Source organism: Cynara cardunculus (genome assembly GCF_001531365.2).
Source record: "Cynara cardunculus var. scolymus isolate 2C chromosome LG 3, CcrdV1, whole genome shotgun sequence".
Taxonomy (NCBI): Eukaryota; Viridiplantae; Streptophyta; class Magnoliopsida; order Asterales; family Asteraceae; genus Cynara; species Cynara cardunculus.
In genome coordinates, this window is record NC_037530.1 from 579,143 (window position 1) to 598,240 (window position 19,098).

Sequence of the window (19,098 nt, forward strand, 5' to 3'; positions counted from 1 at the left end):
GATATGGTTATCGTGTTTTTATATGACTAAGATCTCTCTTATTAACAGTCGTTAAATAAATTCATTAATCCAGTTAACTCAGTAATAAAAAGACCAACATGCCCTTGTTTCGTTGTCATGTTTTTAGAAAATAACACACACACACACATACAAAATGCATACATAGACGAAGAATAAGGAGACTTCGCCCAAAAAGGGGTTGTAGGTTTCAAGATGGGTATATGTGATTTTCAAGATTGGAGCGATGGTTGCAGTTGCAGCTGACAATGACTATGAGGTCGGAGGTGAGAGGATATTTTAATATTTTAGGTTAAAAATAAACAAATTGTATCAAAATTCAAAAGTAGATAAAAAGTTAATAGCCTATTCTTTATGTAAAATATTTAAAAGTAGAAGGTACTTAAGTGAAATAATTATAAACTTAAGGGGGTAAAAAGTACAAGTCACAAAATGTGTTGTATTTTCTCTTTCAATCCGATCGGATGCTACAAAAAACACGAAGAGGAAGTGCAGGCGATCTTCAACCCTAAAATACCCACGATCTTCATTTCCCTATTTCAACCATTCTTCATCTCAATTGATTTCAATGGCGACGATCGGAGCTAAACGAGGGTATGCCATGGCTTCCAATTTTCTGAAAGCCCTAAAAACCTCTTCTTCTTCAACGTCGGTCAGACGCTTCAGCGGCGTCGTAAACAGTGAAATCACCACCACCCACACTGCCAAATGGATGCAGGTTTGTAACCCCTTAGCAAAAAATATGTTCCTTTTTGATTTGTCAATAATGGGTCATGGGTGTTCATCGACATAAGTTCTAGTTGTTCAGTGCTTTCCCAATGAAGTTTAGGATTAGGGCATGAATGCGAAATTGTTACCGAACGTTAAAAATTCTAAGAACTTAGATTGTTTCTTTCTTTACTGATCATGTAATTGGTAAATAAGTCATCACGCATTGTTAAATCTTCTAATGTAGGATCTTAAACAAGATGAAACCAGTTAAACTAAGGGGGCGGAGCTACTTTTTAGATAGGAGAAATGAGCAAGTTTCATGTCCCCTTTTGATGTAGTTGTTTGGTTATGTTTTAAGTTTTATGCTTTAGTAGCTAGAGCGTAGGAGACTGGTTTTACATCTTTTGTTTTAAGTTCATTTAGGCTTTGCAGTACGCTCGATGATTCAATCAGTTTTCCATTGAAACTTGTCCATTTGACGAATGATTTATAAAATTCGTTGGTTGTAGTTTCCATGAACCACAACTTTCTTGAAATTGGATGCAGATTTACCATACACATACATATTTTGTGTGTATATGTGTGTGGGTCTATGTATGTTGGAGCTGCTGTGAGTAGCAATACCTACTATAAACAACCACTGTACCCTTTGGAGTGGAGGACAGGATTGGGAACACCCCGCTCTCGGATCCTACTTCTGAGTGTGATACACTTGGCTCATTCAGTCATTTGTTTTGATTTCTTAGGGCTTGTTTGTTGGCAGCTTAATGGGACTTATAGCTTATTCAGCCAGCTATATAGGATCGTGAGGTAGTGGCTTAATGATATAGAAAGTGGCTTATTCGATGAGTTTCTAGGGGGAACTTTATGCAGAAGGCTAAGTTTTTTTCAAAACCTACCCCTCCTAATTAACAAATGACCCTCCTAATTAAAAAATGCGCTTATTCCATCTATGAAAAATCCTCAAAAACAAAAATCTTCACAATCTATGCAAAATGATTAATGCACACAGTCAACTTTATCCATACAGGACTTAACGGGAAATCAACCAAACAGCCCCTATTGTTATTTGACATTTGTATTAATATTTAATGGTTAAAGATATACGAGCCTTGTGTCCTTTCTTCTTGAATCATTTATACTTTTCTAGGATTCATTTTTGTTTGGAGGAAAGAAAAAGTGTTCTGCAGACAGTCCACATAAGTGGTTGGAGGAGGTGGTTCTACCTTATTTAGTTGTCATTTGACTCATATTCATATGAGTTTTCACTGATTCATGGTTGATGTAGATCACATAAATGGGTTATACGTGCTTATGCATACAATACAAAGCACAAAGAAAGACACCCTTATCTATACTATCTTATTAAGCAAATTTAACAAAAGTCTTAAAGTCTTGAAATACTAAATGACCAAGATACCCTTTATACTACTCTTTCACTTTTTCATCCCCTCATCTTCTGACATACACTTACCCCCTCACATACACTCACCCTCTCACAACCATTTTTTTAAAATTATAATTTTAAATTTACACTTTATACCCATATAATTAGTTAATTAATTTACTTTACGTCCTTTACTTTTAAATGCTTTGTTGTAAACCTTTATCAAATTAACATACATAATCGTATATCAATTAAAAAATATATTTTTATTTTAACAAGTTACACAATTATAATCGTCTCGTTAATGCCTTCGAAATGAGACCAATATTGAATAGTTTTTGACTTAATTATATTATTATATATTATATATACTGTGAAAAAATATTTTTAATATTTACGATTTATATTTTTATAGTTATTTATTTATATATATACTATATATTTTGGGGTTAGGCTGTCCAAATTGCACTGTATAATATGTTCTGAATTAATATGTTTTTGGGTTTTTTTTGAAATATATATATATATATATATATATATATACATACATACATGTATTAATTGAACCTTAATCTGAGTTTCTGGACAAGAAAGAGGGTAAGCAGTTGAATTTCATCCTAAAACCCATCTTTTTTGGTCTTTTCATAGCTTATGATCTGTCAAATTTGTAGTTTTCTTTATTGGTTTTGAGTGTTTATCTTAAAACTCAAGTTTCTTGGTTCTTTGCTTTTGGTGTAAATCGAACACATTTGTGGAATCGTTTAAATATGTTGGATTTTAAATATATTGGATTTTAAATTGCCATACAATTTTTTTCATCGATAATATGTAATTGGAACCATAACTCTTATTTATTCAAATTGTATTAATATGTAAAGACCAAGTGCAACCTATATCATCGTTAAATCTTATCTTATAAAACCAGTGAAACTTCAAAATCGTTAAAATTCATTGCACCCGCCGCATTCCGCGGGTACACAACTAGTAACTGTATTGTTGTCCACCTTTTGAAAAAAAGTTTACTTTGAAGAATTCTGCATGTTGATTGCCATTCTGACATTATATTCTCAATTCAGACTTAAATAGTTTGTGTGTGTATTATAGATTGTTCTTAATTGCAGTCTTTCCAGATCCTGATAACCTCACTTAGGAATTTTCACACCAACATGTTAATCAAAGTGTATCTGTCATAAAGCATTCAACTAGAGATTTATGTGATTTAACAGTTTTACCATAAAATCCAGTTCAACATAAAACAATATGGTTGTACTCAAGGAAGTTAAGATATAGACCAGAAGAAGTATGATTTATGAACACTCAGATTTAGAAACTTCCTCTAGAATTGTATATAAACCTCTTTCTGGTGGGTATGCATAGAAGTTGTTGGATCGCTTTTCTCTGATGTCCAGTGGTTGGCTAATAATATTAGATTTAATATTATTAGCAGCTTAATGGGACTCACAGCTTATTCATTCAGCTATAAATGACTGTTTGGTGGTGACTTAATGACATAGAAAGTGGCTTATTCAGTAAGCTTCTAGGGGGATCTTTATGCAGAAAGCCAAAAAGTTCCCAAACCTGCCCCTTCCAGTTAAAAAACACGCTTCTTTCATTTATGAAATACTCCTTCCAAACAAAAACCTTCCCAATTTATACAAACAAGTTAATCCACATGGACAACTTTATCCATACAGGACTTGATGAAAAGCCAACCAAACGGGGATAATCCTCACTGTTTGCTCCATATGATTGGCAGGACACAAGCAAGAAATCTCCAATGGAGCTGATCAATGAAGTCCCCCCAATCAAAGTTGAGGGCAGGATCGTAGCTTGTGAAGGAGGTTCCTTTTTTTTTCCCGTTCTTATGTAGCATCAAGAATCTTTACTCTGTAATCAAGTCTAATTACTCAAAAGCATCGGGTTTACCATAATATGTTTGCTTAATTTGTTGTTTTTGATGTTTGCAGACACCAATCCTGCACTTGGACATCCAATAGAATTCATATGCCTTGATCTGAGTGAGCCAGCCGTTTGCAAGTACTGTGGTTTACGCTATGTTCAAGATCACCATCACTAGATTCAGCTCGAAACATCAATGTGTTGATGCAGCATGTTTCCAGCTTACTATTTTCCAAATTCAGGCTTTCATGTTCCTTTTTTCTATTTTAGCAAAGATGATGATGTACTCTACCTAAACCTTGATAATGTCTGCAAATAAGGATACTGATCCGACTACCCTATTCGATTTCCAACAAGTGTATAATTTGATATCGAAATGACCCTGTTTCTGGTGTCTCAAACGAGCAGGTGGTTTAAATTTAGCAGAAAGTGTTTTAGCTTAGCTCGTAGTCTCGGCCTTCTTTTGGCAACGCCAAGCGACCAATTGTTACACTAAGAGGCAATTTACAAAACACATGGAAAGGACCGAGAATCTTACTTGGTAAGAGGCATAACAACGATCAAGAGTCTTACCAGACAAGTGAGGGAAAAGACTCTTATCCGGTAAGCGCTTACCGGGTTTCAGACGTGGACCAACCATCCATTCCAATGGCCGAGAATGTTACACGATAAGGTGAGGGTGACGTCTCATGCCAATAAGCGTTTACCAGATAAGCGTTGTAAAGGTCCATAAGGAGTTGTTTAATTACAACTTAATAAACTTAATGATCTGGACGATACATTCATTTTGGGCTTGTTTGTTAAACAACACAACTGTTTGGTAATGGCTCAATAATATAGAAAGTTGCTTATTTAGTAAACTTTTAGGGGTGACCTTGATGCAAAAAGCCAATTTTTTTTCTTCCTAAAACCGCCCATTCCAGTTAAATAACATGTTCATTCCATCTATAAAACTCTCTCAATCAAAAATCTTCCCAATCTATAAAAACAGATTAATCCACACAGATAACTTAATGCATAACGGACTTAACAAAAACCAACCAACAGCCCCTTAGCCATACATGAGTGTTTCTTAACAGCTTAACAAATTAAGCCAAAATGGCATATATGGCATAAGCCATGACCCTTCACTTGTCTCATTAAGCTACCTCAAACAAATTAATATCAGAAAGTGAACAAATGTCCCAATATAATCCAACTCTCTCATTTTGCCACCCTCAAACTTACCCTAGGCAGAATTCATACTTGATGAAAAAAAAAGTGAACAGCCCATAACAAGCAAACAAATTAAAGATCTCAAGGTATTTTACTTCAAATATCATGAAACAATGCCCTAAAAGACCAGATAAAAAAAAGAGAATCAAGAAAGACGAACTTCTCATTTTATTGCAAGGAAATTCCCTTTTCTGCCTGCCTACAGACAAAACATTCAGCCACCTGCAAACCCCACATATACAATGGAGAATATGAAGCTCTTGCCTGCATACTCATTTTCTTCAACACAAAATCAATTCTTAAAGCTAATACAGACATCAGTAGCCAGTTAATAATACTTCTTGTTTGTATATCAAGGAAAAACCCTTTTATCAGATGTACCAAGAAATCTTAACAGGAATGAATATGCATGAATAACGCTTCATCCCCAAATCGAACGAATGGGTCGACCACCAAATGACACACAAACAGATAACTCACCTGCTTGCCCCAAAATGCCACCCAAACAACAAGAAATAACTAACTACTTACCACCACCATCTGTAGCCGCTAGCTTTCTTCTCTGTTGATGTTCTGCAACTTTGTAATCGACCACTTCACGAAACAGAATGGGATCAAGAACGCAATTTTCACTCCCGTAAACAGCGGCTTGAACACTAGCCATCAGTTTCGCAACCTCTCTTCCTGAAAACCCATCTGTTTTTGCAGCTGCTTCCCTAATTATATCGTCATTTAAGCCCTTGATTTCTATCTGCTGCTGTTGTTTCTGGAAAAATCTTGAAAAAAACCCTGGTTTTCTGGCACCGGCTTTAGCAATGTACTTGTCTAGATATAGTTTCAAAAGCTTGAATCTTTCTTCTTCTCCGGGTAAAGGGAATTCAAGAACTTCATCAATACGGTCCGACACGGCTGAATCAAGATCACCAGGACGGTTTGTTGCAAGAGCCAAGACTATGTCCTTTGATTGATCACCAGTGCGAAAAAGGAGGGCGTTAAGGGCGCTTCTCTGAGCTTCACTCATGTAAGTTTTGTTCCGCCTGGAATTTAGAAGGATGCGTATTAAAGATCTTTGGCAAATGCAACCAAAATGTTGGTGAGAGACATCTTCATATGGAGCTAAGGGTGCTTTTGGTGTCCAGACTGGACAAGATAGGACAGCTGTTCAGCATTTGGTAGCACAGAACCGGACAGGACAAAACAGATAAACCCAATTTACCCCTACTGCATTATATATATATATATATATATATATAATATATATTGATTAATTTATGTAATTTATGAAATTATAATAAAACAAATATTTTTATAAGAAAATATATCATTAGAAAGTTGTCGTCAAGACAATTAAAAAGACAGCAAAATAAAAAGTTCATGTAGTTTCCATTTTTCCTTTTATACCTTTTCTATATTAATATCTAATAAATTACATAAATTAATCAAAATATAAAAACTGTACAAAAATAATTTTTTTTAAGGATTGAAAGTTTAAAAAACAAGAACAATAAAGTGGAAGTTTAAAGAGCAAGGACAGTTAAGTGAAAGCTCAAAGAACATAAAATAAATAAATAGAATTTAAAGACAGAGAGACGTATTTGATGTTTTAGAAGAGAATTAGGTTTTATTTTGAGTATATATTGGTAAAAATATATGGCTGTTCCACCTTGTTCCGTAGGGTGGGGTGGGGTGGGGTGGGGTGGGACATGCCTGTTCCACTCTGCACCTGTCTATTCCACATAAAAGTCCTGCCAAACGTGAACCAGTGATCCCTATTTTGTCCTGTCCTGTCTAGTGTACCAAACACAACCTAAAGAAATAGAATCGTTACTTACTCGCATAAAAATGCATCTGCTTCATCAATAAAAAGCAACAAACCCCTATTGGATTTCTTGGCCCAATCAAACAGCTGATGTATCTTTGTAACAGCCTGGGAACCGAGGGGCGCAACATCTCCACCAGTCATCAATGCATAATCAAGTCCCTGAAATATAAAAGATAGTAAGTTTGGTTAGTTTTGCATCAAGTTCAGTATAGATAAAGCAGTCTATGTGGATTATTTTTCTGTATAGATTGGGAGGGTTTGTGTTTGAAAGGGTTTTTTCATACATGGAAAGAGCGTGTTTTTTAATTCGGAGGCAAGTTTGGAAAAAGAACTTGGCTTTCTTCATAAAGCTCACCCAATAAGCCACTATCTATATCATTAAGCCACTACCAAACAGTCATGTATAAATAAGCTGCGAGTCCCATTAAGCTCATTAAGCTGCTAACAAACAGACCCTAAGAAGTAAAGAACCAGCAAAGATAAGCCGAAACATGAATGCATATACCTAACTACCTGTATTTATATAGAATAACAATGGCAATAGAAAAGGCCACATACAGATTTTCGTGCCAACTCTCTGGCTGCCATTGTCTTCCCTGTTCCTGGAGGGCCATAGAAGAGCATATTCCGGAATGGTGCCTGATGAGATTTGGTATTGGCAGTTGCACCAGCCAACTGCTGAATTCTCTTTTGCAAAGATGGATTGAGGATGACTTCCCCAAATGCATTACCATTTTGAGAGGCTGAACCCTTCTGACCACCACGTGATAAAGTGCTTAATCCACGAGAAAAAAAGCCCGACCAAGGATATTTTCCTCTAGAGGATTCCCTGATCAGCGATGGTTGTCCCAAAATTCTGTCCACGTAGCTCCAGACCACCCTAGCACCTTCTCTGCATTATACGACATAAGCTATGTCAAGGAGAAATGGAACAACAATTGTTTTTCTTTATCTTTAATTAAAACTGAAAAAGTTGAGTAACCACCTTCTGAATCTATAATGGTGTTCATTTTTATCGTACCCTAAAACAGTTTGGAATAGAAGGCTTGTTATTGTACCAAAAGTAACTAACTAAGATGCTGTTTGGTTGGTTTTCCAATAAGTCCTGTATGGATAAAGCTCTGTATGAATTAATTTGTCTGTATAGATTGGAAAGGTTTTTGTTTGAGAGGGTTTTTTCACAGGTGGAAATTGGAATGAGCATATTTTTTAATTGGGATGAACAGGTTGAAAAAAACTTGGCTTTCTGCATAAAGCTCCCCCTATAAGCTTACTGATTAAGCCACTTTCTACCAAACAGTCATGTATAGCTGACCGAATAAGCTGCGAGTCTCATTAAGATGTCACTACATCAAGATGTCACATCTTAAAGTAAAAGGAACCGAATGGTACAAAGTAGATCTTAATAACTGGATAACATTCAGTGCATTTAGATATCTAAAACCAATTTGCATCACCAATTTCTGCAAACTACCGGCATCCTTCAAAATTCCGATAGGTACAATAGTATCTGATTGTCCAACAGAGAGAATCGGTTTCCAAGAAAAAAGATCATCAAACATATCTAGCATTTCAGCATACTGTCTTTTGCTATTAAGCCAGTCGCGTGAGCATCTGCAGGGCCATCTGAATAATTCTTTCCGGTTATCCATCTCACAGCAACATAAAGCACAAAACTGCTTGTAGAATATTAAATGCTCCACAATAACAGGCCACCAATACCCCATAGAAATGTTTCTACCGAAATAAGTTTAGTATAAGCCTAGACCAGGAGTTCATTTAGGACAACTACTAAAGTAGATTAGCAATGAAGGGATAAATTGTACCAAAAACTCAAAAAAAGGTTAAGGGAGCATTAAGACACTCAATATACCAGAGTTAACTGTTATACCTTGTTGTGTAGATCCCTGCAGCAAGAGCCGTGACACCCCCAACAGCCACGACCAACTTATTTTGATCAGTTAATATTGCACGCAATCCCCCTGGAAAACAGGTTATTCACTTGCTTCGTTAATCAAGAAGCATAGATAGTGGGAAATATTCTAGCTATCAAGATAAACATAACGTTATAACTAATTTGAGGCCTTTGGCCCAACTGACCTAACTAAGGGACTCTTTGCTTGGTTTTCCATCAAATCCTGTATGGATAAAGCTGTCTATATGGATTCATATGTTGTATAGATTAGAAATGTTTTTGTTAGGAGAGTTTTTCATAGATGAAATGAGTGTGTTTTTTAATTGAAAGGGACAAGTTCGAAAAAAACTTGGCTTTCTGCATAAAGCTTTCTCATAGAAGCTTACTGATAAGCCACTTTCTATATCATTAAGCCACTACCAAACAGTATGTATAGCTGACCAAATAAGCTGTGAGTCCCGTTAAGCTCATTAAGCTGTTAGCAAACAAACCCTAACTGAGTTTCCTAAACCAGTGCTTACGGGTTTGAGACTAGCATTAAACATGGTGTGTGCACTTGGACGAATTCGACCCTTTAAAGAAAGCATATGAAATAATGGTTTCACTACATGTAGGCAAGTTTTCTAAGCAAATAACCAACCTCCAATGTGTTCAAAAGTAGTGTTAATTGCAGAAACCCATTTCTCTCTCTCTGCATTTGCACGTTCTACCAGCATCCGCTTATTCACATCTTCCGCCAATTTGGCTTCATGGGCTCGTGCTTCTGCTTCAGCCATAGCCCTCACCCTGATTGTTTCTCTCTCTATCTCAGCTTTCTCCCTTTCTGTTTGTCTACGTTGTGCTTGGATTTGCTCTTCTGTTGCTCGCCTCGCTTGTTCTTGCCTTATAGATGATTCTTCTTGCATTTTTACAAGTTCTTGATTTCTTGCCCTGTGATGTTCATTTTCTGCCTGCAAAATATTCGAAGTTCATCTCATGCTGATAAAAATAACTGCACCAACCAAACCATAAAACTAAAAAGAAAAAGAAAAGGGAACATGCCTGCATTCTCTTTCTTGCCAGTTCATCCTCATAACGAGCCATCTGTGATTTTATTTGTGCTTGTTGCTGAGCCAGCTTTTTCTGTTCATCATATATTACTCGTTGCCTTTCCTGGGATTCACAGCTTATTCGGTCAGCTATACATGACTGTTTGGTAGTGGCTTTATGATATAGAAAGTAGCGGCTTATTCAGTAGGCTTCTAGGGGGAGCTTTATGGAGAAAGCCAAGATTTTCCAAACCTACCCCTCCCAATTAAATTCTATCGATGGAAAAACTTTCCCAAACAATTTTTTTTTTCAATCTATACGGACAAATTAATCCACACAGACAGCTTTATCCATACAGGACTTAATGGAAAACCAACCAAACAACCCCTAAGAAATACAAAGGGATTACATGGACACAGATGCACATTCTATATACAGCTCTAAACAAAGATTAAACACTTAATATGACCAAATTCGGTCTGTGCAGTAATTGCATACCCATTGTCTAGAATTATCTCAATTGAGGATATATGACTCGCTTGAAGAAATGGATAAAGCTATACCCAGAAGAAGCATATATATGAAGAAAATACAGCAAACTCAGCCAAATTAAGCACCAACAATTACAAAATATATTCTACAGCATCCATGGAGGTTCAATAATGATCCTCCTAGAAGTTCAATATCCTCCTAGAAGTTCAAGAAAAACAAGTTTGAAAACGCAGAAAGTGAAAGGGCTTGGACATAAGGCATGTGCATTAGTAAATAAAGAGAAAGATAAAAAGATAAAAATGATTAACCTCGACTTATAAACAAAGGGAGGTAGAGTGATAGATCACATGATTAAATCTCTCTGCCAATCACTGAACTTATTTCCATATCGAGTTTGTAAATGACCTAAAATCTTATCAAAATGTATTTCATTGTTTCCATAAATCAAGAAATAAAGAAACAGAAGACAAAAATCATCAAACAAGCAGCAAACCTATTGGTCACTATCTTAGGCCTAATTAAGGTGCTTGTGAGACAAAGTTAGAAATCTGATATGTACTGCCTAAAAGGAAAAAAACAAATATTTGCTTCCGTGACTCCATCACAACTTACAACCTAGGAAGTATCTACCGTATGTAAGGATAGATGTCACACATTTACATTCATGACATGATGAGGGCAATTACCGAAATTGCTAATTTATGCAAAGGGATCAGATTTTTTGAGGGTGCTCAACCATCTTGAACCATAGTTCCATTAAAACACACCAAATAATCATAACCATTTTGAATAATGAAGGTTCATAGTTTGATCCAGCTTCTTTTATTTGGAGCATTGAGCTTGTTTGACCATCTTCGAATCCTCAAGCACATATCAATGTCTCACATTAGCGTGACGTAAACAATTCTTGATATTGCTCCTTCAATTCTTTTAAGGACAAAAGCTATTGAGTTAATGATAATTAATAAGTGCACATAATCGACCATCTATTTCCGACCATGAATCGTGGAAGCCTTTTCAATTGTGGTGTATATAAGACCATGTGTGTATCTAAGTGGCATCTACACTACAAATAAATCACAATCAGTCAAAACAAGAATAAGACATAACCAAACCCATAATTTAGCATCCAAGTAAACAAGAACTACAAAAAATGGTCCAGAATCAGAGGCTTTAATTCACATTGATGAAAATACATCATAAAATCATCTTGAAAGAAGAAACAATGCCGGACTTACAGTTTCCGCTTGAGCTTGCATTGCTTTAAACTCAGCCATCTTCGAAGCTAATTCCGTCTGCCTAGTCTCTTCCTGCTTCTTCATCAACTCAAAAGCCTAGAAACACAACCACCACAAACTATCACAACAAAACAGACACAGTAGGAAGCTCAATTCATAACAATATTCATAATTACGAATAAAACTTAAACTTAAATAACTATGTAGGAAGCCCAATTCATTAGAACATTCATAAATCAGAACAAAACAATAAAGAAACTAAAAACTAACCCAATAATCGAACCTTTTTAGCTTGAGGTGAGGCAGCAATTTCTTTAAGAGCCTTGGCACCTCTTTCCAATGCCTCCGGATCAAATCCAGCAGAAGTTGTTCTCGGGTTATCATTACGAACCCGCGGAGTGGCGGGTGCGTCATTTGGCGGTGAAGACGATTGAGGATCAACCGACCCACCAACAGACGGCGACGGCGAAGGTGACGGTGCCGGTGCCGGTGACGGAGAAGAAGAGAAAGGAGGAAAGTTAAAAATCCCTGAACCAGAAGTCTTTGCCATTTTTGTATCTTCTAAAATCGTGAAATGATTTAAACCCTCGATTATTATTATTGTTGGGTTGAATCTTGAAGGAGAAGAAATGTGGATGGAGGCTTCATTTTTGATTCTTGAAGAATAGAAAACCCAAGGCAGAAGGTGGGTTCAGGGTTTATGTAGGGTTTCTTGACGGCGGTTTTGGGCCTTGAATTACACCCGGGTCAGGTGCACCGTTGGATCCGGTTCTATTTCAGAAGTTTTAATAAATAAATTATATAAAAAAATACATGTCTAATTTTCATTTTATTTAAATATTTTGTCTATGAATACAAATTATATGTTTAATGGGATCTACTTCAACTTCATTTCTCACTGTTTGTTTAGCAATCGTTGAACGGTTTGATGTTAAATAATCATAATGATTAAGAGTTTCTTATAATATAATTTAAAATGAAATATAATTATTCGATAATTGTTTACAATAAAATTAGTGTTCCAAATGATTAAAGAAGGTCTAGGATACAAAACCATTTATAAAGTTTTAGAATTATTAAAAGACATACATTTTTTGTCAAACAAGATTCATCTTTTAATGATTCAAAGACTGTCTTTAGTGGAACCATTAAGAGGTAGACAAACAGACACTCTCATGATATAATACAAAATGAAATATAATTGTTTATAATGAAATTAGTGTGTTAAATGGTTAAGGAAGATTTACAATACAAAATCATTCCAGAGTTTTAAAACCATTAAAAGACAGATTCTTTTTATTTTTACCTTCAAAGACTTTCTTTTTGTTGAAACTATCAAGAGATAAACAAACAACATATTTTCATATATATTTGTTGTTAATTTAAAAAACAAAAAACAGATTAGAATGCGGCTGATTGAAAAAGCTACAAACGAAGAAATTTGGATACAAAAAATGGCGTTTGCCATCAAGAATATAAATCAATGGCGTTTGCCATCTTGACAATGAAGAATATATAATATAAATGAATGGCGTTTTACGGGAACTGAAACGATCCTCCGATCTGATTCTGGCCTTGTGGAGGATTAATGGCCACCCACAAAAGCGATATCGTGATCGCAATCAATCCCGACCACACAAACACAATCGTCGGTGTTCTTCCCCTTCTTCCCATCAACCCTTTTGCAAATGGATACAAATGAGCCAACACCCAAAAGCTGAAGAACACCCCACCAAGCAGACGACTCCATTGCGGAATCGTACTGTAAATCGTCCGACTAAACCCTACAGCTATCGCGATCAAGTTCACCATCATTATCGTTATCGGTGGAATCATCAACGATGTCCATTTCACCACGTAAAGATCTGCAAACTCGTCATCTTCATCATCTCCGCCGGATTTTGACGTCAGCGTGAAGGAGATCTCAATTCCGGCCACCACTTTCAGAAGACCCTGAAGAACAGCGGCTAAATGCGCACTGGTTCCTCCGATCAACCAAAACTGTTCGTTTCTCCACCACTCTTCTAGCTCAATTCCTGACCACTTCACTTCAAGAACAGCGAGCATGACGATCGTTAGAGTTATGATCAGTAAATACACGAGAAATGTGACGTTCAGGGTTTGCACGATGAACTGGCCGGAAAAGAGCGAAAGCGCCGGAAGAAAGCAGTAGACGATCAAGAAGATGGATGTGAACGGATAAATACCGACGTTCAGATACGCGATTCGTTGTAAAATCTTCATTCTTGAGCTTGCTAAAAGCGCGTTGTTACGTGAAAAGAAGATCTCGACGGAACCGGTAGCCCACCGGAGAACTTGATGAAGTCGATCGGTTAAATTGATCGGGGCTGTACCACGGAAAGCGTCACGCTTTGTGACGCAATACACCGATTTCCATCCGCGATTGTGCATTCTATAGCCGGTGACGACGTCTTCGGTTACGGATCCGTAGATCCACCCGACACGTTGTCCCCATTCGGTTTTATCCTCGTACCAGCACGAGATCACGCTTATGGCTTCAGCAACGGTGGATGCATCGAGAAGCTCCCGAGGGATGGTTAGAGCTCCGGGTGGGCGGCCGTTCTTGACAGCCGGATGGTCTGCAAGGGGACGGCCTTGGAACTCTGCCACGGGAATGGAATCAATTAAGAGAGTCGAGTTTCCGAATTTCCTAGGAGCAAGAGAAAGATTCATGTCTTCTTCATCGGAATCACCCATTCTTAGAGCTCGATTCTCTTCCGGCGTGCTAAATTTGACCTTTTTACGACCCGTACAGCAGCTACAGAAACTCGCGTGGTGCTCTTTGGTTCGAGGTGGATCGAACCCGTAGAGCGCAATTCTGCGAAATAAGCATCCGGTTCCAACATAGACAGGACCCTGGAGCCCGTCAAGGGCTCGCATGTTTCCGTCAAAGAAAACGGTATTATGGTTGGCGTAACGATCAGACGGATCGATACCCTCGAATCTTTGCGGGAACTGGACGTAGCAAATCCGATCGCCACCTCGATCCATCATGAAACACATCCCTTCTCTCATGGCCTGAGAGTTATAGATGTAATGATCACAGTCGAGATTCAGAATGAATGGACCGTTTGACATGATTGCAGAGGCTCGGACAAGTGCGTTCATGGCCCCCGCTTTCTTGTTGTGATCGTATCCTGGACGCTTTTCTCGAGATACGTAAACGAGCATCGGAAGACGGATGTCGACGTCTGAGAAATCGAGCATCCCGGCATCATCTTCTGTACCTTGTAATGGATCATCACTTGGAGGTTTTAACATCACCTGTACCAATCAAGAAATCTTAATACCAAGTGGATGTTTAGTTGGTTTTTCATTAAGTTAATCAATGGATAAAGCTTGCTTTCTGTGTGAATTAATCTGTTTGTATAGATCACGAAAGTTTTTGTTTGGGAGGGTTTTCTCCATAAATGGAAGGAGCATGTTTTTTTAATTTGGGATGAGCAGGTTCGAAAAAAACTTGGCTTTTTGCATAAAGCTCCTTCTAGAAGCTTACTGAATAAGCCATTTTCTATATCATCAAGCCATTGCCAAATAGTTATGTATAGCTGACCGAATAGGATGCAAGTCCTATTAAACTCATCAAGCTGTTAACAAACATATCCTAAATGGATAAAAAAAAGGTATTAACACCAACTAAGACCATGACTGATAACCATAAACTAGCTTATTTTTTGAGCTTATTAAAAAAACTTTCTTCTTTTAGCCATAAGCTTATAAGTTAACTTTTTGAAAAACTACTTCAATAAGCATTTCATTAAGCTGCAAGGGCTTTTTTAACTTTTTCCAATCATACCCCTTATATTTTTCTTTCAACATGTCCTTTTTGGTAATCTTACATTGCTTATCTGTTAGTTTTTACCAAACATGACCAGCTTATTAGCCATTTAGCCAAATAGCGTAATTCCTTCGATTTAACTAGATCATCAACAAGATAGATTAAAGTTTGTAAATTTTACCTGAATGATTCCCGAATGATCGCCTTTCGAGTGTTCCGGTGCCGTAGTCAACCAAGTCCCGGGCCAATGAGTTCCGTCTGCCATCCACGTCGCTTTTTGAACCTTGACGCTCTCCAAAGGTTCATCGTCCCTCTTTTGTCTCTGTTGTTTCATAGCCTTTATCTCCTCGCGTGCATGATACGCATCAGACCGACGACGAATGGAGTCCGGAAGACCGTTGATGCGAACCTTAAACTCATCAAACTCTCGTTTTACCCTTCTACGATCCTTGACAAAATCCGATTTCACCTTGTTCTTATAAGGATCCCTCTTTAGATTGAAATACGATTCTGGGTTCCTAGGCTCGATATTATGTTTCCGGCAAAACGGGACCCACATGTTAGCAAAGCTTGCAGCTTCCGCCATGGCTTCGAAGGTCAAGAGTGCACCACCATCATCGGAAACATAGCAGGCCAGCTTCTCAACCGGATAATCAGCGGCTAAAATCGATAAAATGGTGTTTGCAGTAACGAGTGGCGGTTCCTTCTCGGGATCTGCGGTGGACACAAAGATATCGATGCCTGGAAGATCGGACTTCCCGGTAGGGTTGTTTAGGGTTGGTAATTCGAATTTTTCTTTCAAAACATTAAGATCCGTGGCTCGGTTGACAGGGTTGAGCTTCGGCATTTGGTCAAGAACCCAAGAGAAGGCAAACCATAGTTCACAAACTACCGACATTCCCCATAGCCAGATTGCTTCGTTGTTTGGGTGGTTGATCCTCCATGCCAAGAAGAACACAAGAACAACCATTCGCACAAGAATAAGAAGCCTGCACGTAAAATACCAAGAATCAAAACCATTCCAAAGTTAGCGGGTTGTTTGTAGGATGCTGAATGATTAAGTGGTCAGAATGATTAAGATGCTCCATATTACCGGTCCCGAGGGAGGGTGAAGCATGAAGTTGATTCATTTGCGAGAAGGTGAGAAGTTCCAAGATCATATATGATTACACGTGATATGAACGCTTAATCAAACACATCGAAGAAGGACGTAGCCGACTTGGTGAAAGCAACCTGTGTTTAATCATATATGATATTGGAACTTCTCGCAACTGGGATATGACGTGTTCATTTGGTTTTGGTATATGATCCAGTGCAGGATGAAAAATGACTGAATGAACAGTCTGAATGGCATATAATTACTTATAATGGGATGCCTAGGATTTCAAAAGACTTGGAGATTCCTTCAAATTACATCAAAATCTTCTATGTTAAGCATATGAATATTGAACAATGGAGGTCACTGTTTGTTATCGGTTTAATGAGCTTAACGAGACTCGCATCTTATTCGGTCAACTATACATGACTGTCAGATAGTGGCTTAATGATATAGACAGTGGCTTATTCAGTAAGTTTCTATGGAACGTTTTATGCAGAAAGCCAAGATTTTCAACTCTATCACTCCCGGTTCAAAAAGACACTCTTTCCATCTATGCAATAACTCTCTCAAACAAAACACTTCTTAATCTATACACACAAATTAATCCACACATACATCTTTATCCATAAAGGACTTACCAAGCAGACTATGATAAAGGAAACAAGAGATATACCGATACGGGCTCAAAATTGCAGCCGGGATCCTTAACTTCCGAGTGAGCGGTCTCCATGGCTTATTCATCATTTCTAAAGACTCGACGTGATCGTTATCTTTTCCGTTCTCAATTACACCCTCCTTCGGCCATATTGCATTCCCATACCCATAAGTCCCACTAGTTTCAAACAGCCATCTGTTATGATCAAAATCCCCCGTCTGACTCCTCATCAACACCGATTTCGTCGACTTCATCAACGACAACCTCCTCTCCGGTTTCGACATCCCTGCCAGTGGCGGCAATGGCAGCGGCCTAACACCATTTTCCACCACCAATTCATCCAAATCAGTCGTCTTATACAGCTCTTTACAACCTGGACAGATCCCATCACCTGTCTTAATGGCATCCAGATAACAATCCCTACAAATCTTGAAATCGCATTCGCACGGAAGGATATCGGATCCTCGTTCATCGCTCATCACATTCGCATCGCAACCCGGAACCGAACACGAAGATCCTTTAGCACCCGCCATTTGCGGATGACTGATCTCGGAATCGATCACTTTATCCATCAGATGAGCTCGAGTAACAGCATTGAATCCACCGGTGAAAAGTGAACTTGAAACATACTGTTCTTCAACTTTCTGCGAAATCGCATCCATCGGCTGATTATCCGGCGTCGGCGGCAGGTGGACAGTGTAATTCAAGAAATCTTGACTTCCGAGCTCACTATCAAGATCGTCTCTTGAGTAATTAACATATCTCCCCGACGAAGTCCGGCGAGCGAAGGTGACCGTCGGCGGTAAAGGGGGTTTGTTATTCTGTGAATCGGTAGCATCGGAGCTTATAGAAAGATTAGAACGAGAACCCTTGAATGATTTCGACGCCATTTTTGAAAAAAACTTGGATCTAAGAAGAGTTAACAGTAATGTCAGCACGGAATTGACTAAACTGAGAAAGATTTCTTGAAAGAAAACCCACTTGTTGGAAATGCAGAGATGAAGAACAGTGATGAAAAATTAGGGTTTAAATGGAGTTGGATCTAAATCTGAAGAAGGGAAGCTGCTAATAAGGTGAAGAAATGAAAGCTGTCATCCCTTCCGACATCACATGTGAACGTGAAGCCATGTATTTACGCGTAATTGCAAAAACCATTTTTCCTTGAAAAATGGAGACCATAATCTGTTCATCCCACGATCACCGCCATTTTTTCCTTTTTTAAAATTGTGTGATTTGGATTCATGTGCTTATTATGTGTCTTTTCCTTTACAATCACCATAAAAATCGTTTCTTTTTCTTCTTTAAAGAAAAAAATAATCAATCATCAAGAAAATTACTTTGAAATTCTTGATCCCTTTTTGAATACTTTAAACACAATCATTATGGTTTTTTTTCCCCAAAGTTCTTTTTTTTTTTAACAAACTTAAGTTTATGTACGAAGGTCAGTCTCATACCAGAATGATACATATTTAACAAAATAAGAGAACATGTGATTTTACACTAACATTACATACATAATCATATGATCTGCCACAAGACGATAGGGTTACTTACACACTTTTTTGCTGTTAATGTAAAATCACATGTTATTTTACACATAATTTGACTATTATCTTATTTTCTTAAATATAAATAATTTTTGAATGGATTTTTGTATTTATTTGGTTGTATAATAAAAAGTTTAGACATAATTATATATTGTTTTAATATATTTATATTAATAATATTTTTTGATACAAATACATATATAATTTATATAGATTTTAATAAATTATAAATAAAAATATAAATGATATAATTTAATTAATACATGGCATGA

The 19,098-nt window shown here is 37.4% G+C and overlaps 3 protein-coding genes across 3 annotated transcripts; 1 reads left to right on the forward strand and 2 right to left on the reverse strand.

Moving 5' to 3' along the window:
- Nucleotides 1-453: 453 nt before the first annotated feature.
- On the forward strand, nt 454-4,411 carry LOC112510528 (NADH dehydrogenase [ubiquinone] iron-sulfur protein 6, mitochondrial). The gene is made up of 3 exons (XM_025115978.1): nt 454-736; nt 3,873-3,957; nt 4,084-4,411. Exons 1-3 carry the CDS (start codon nt 587-589, stop codon nt 4,191-4,193), a joined length of 345 nt encoding a protein of 114 aa, XP_024971746.1. The 5' UTR covers nt 454-586; the 3' UTR covers nt 4,194-4,411.
- A 1,069-nt stretch (nt 4,412-5,480) lies between these two features.
- On the reverse strand, nt 5,481-12,395 carry LOC112509904 (ATPase family AAA domain-containing protein 3-like). Its single transcript, XM_025115111.1, has 8 exons — nt 12,010-12,395; nt 11,727-11,822; nt 10,009-10,119; nt 9,608-9,917; nt 8,944-9,034; nt 7,611-7,944; nt 7,063-7,211; nt 5,481-6,267 (listed from the first exon to the last, which is right to left on the reverse strand). Exons 1-8 carry the CDS (start codon nt 12,274-12,276, stop codon nt 5,754-5,756), a joined length of 1,872 nt encoding a protein of 623 aa, XP_024970879.1. The 5' UTR covers nt 12,277-12,395; the 3' UTR covers nt 5,481-5,753.
- A 749-nt stretch (nt 12,396-13,144) lies between these two features.
- LOC112510311 (cellulose synthase-like protein D3) lies at nt 13,145-18,374 on the reverse strand. Its single transcript, XM_025115679.1, has 3 exons — nt 17,298-18,374; nt 15,707-16,514; nt 13,145-15,011 (listed from the first exon to the last, which is right to left on the reverse strand). Exons 1-3 carry the CDS (start codon nt 18,167-18,169, stop codon nt 13,263-13,265), a joined length of 3,429 nt encoding a protein of 1,142 aa, XP_024971447.1. The 5' UTR covers nt 18,170-18,374; the 3' UTR covers nt 13,145-13,262.
- Nucleotides 18,375-19,098: the final 724 nt, after the last annotated feature.

Coding starts and splice junctions, on each gene's coding strand:
- LOC112510528 (XM_025115978.1), top strand. CDS start 587: ATGGCGACGATCGGAGCTAAACGAGGGTATGCCATGGCTTCCAATTTT. Junction 737..3,872: donor ACACTGCCAAATGGATGCAG/GTTTGTAACCCC, acceptor TATGATTGGCAG/GACACAAGCAAGAAATCTCC. Junction 3,958..4,083: donor GATCGTAGCTTGTGAAGGAG/GTTCCTTTTTTT, acceptor TGATGTTTGCAG/ACACCAATCCTGCACTTGGA.
- LOC112510311 (XM_025115679.1), bottom strand. CDS start 18,169: ATGGCGTCGAAATCATTCAAGGGTTCTCGTTCTAATCTTTCTATAAGC. Junction 16,515..17,297: donor GCAATTTTGAGCCCGTATCG/GTATATCTCTTG, acceptor TTTTACGTGCAG/GCTTCTTATTCTTGTGCGAA. Junction 15,012..15,706: donor ATCATTCGGGAATCATTCAG/GTAAAATTTACA, acceptor TGATTGGTACAG/GTGATGTTAAAACCTCCAAG.
- LOC112509904 (XM_025115111.1), bottom strand. CDS start 12,276: ATGGCAAAGACTTCTGGTTCAGGGATTTTTAACTTTCCTCCTTTCTCT. Junction 11,823..12,009: donor CCTCACCTCAAGCTAAAAAG/GTTCGATTATTG, acceptor TTGTGTTTCTAG/GCTTTTGAGTTGATGAAGAA. Junction 6,268..7,062: donor GCAGATGCATTTTTATGCGA/GTAAGTAACGAT, acceptor TCTAAATTCCAG/GCGGAACAAAACTTACATGA.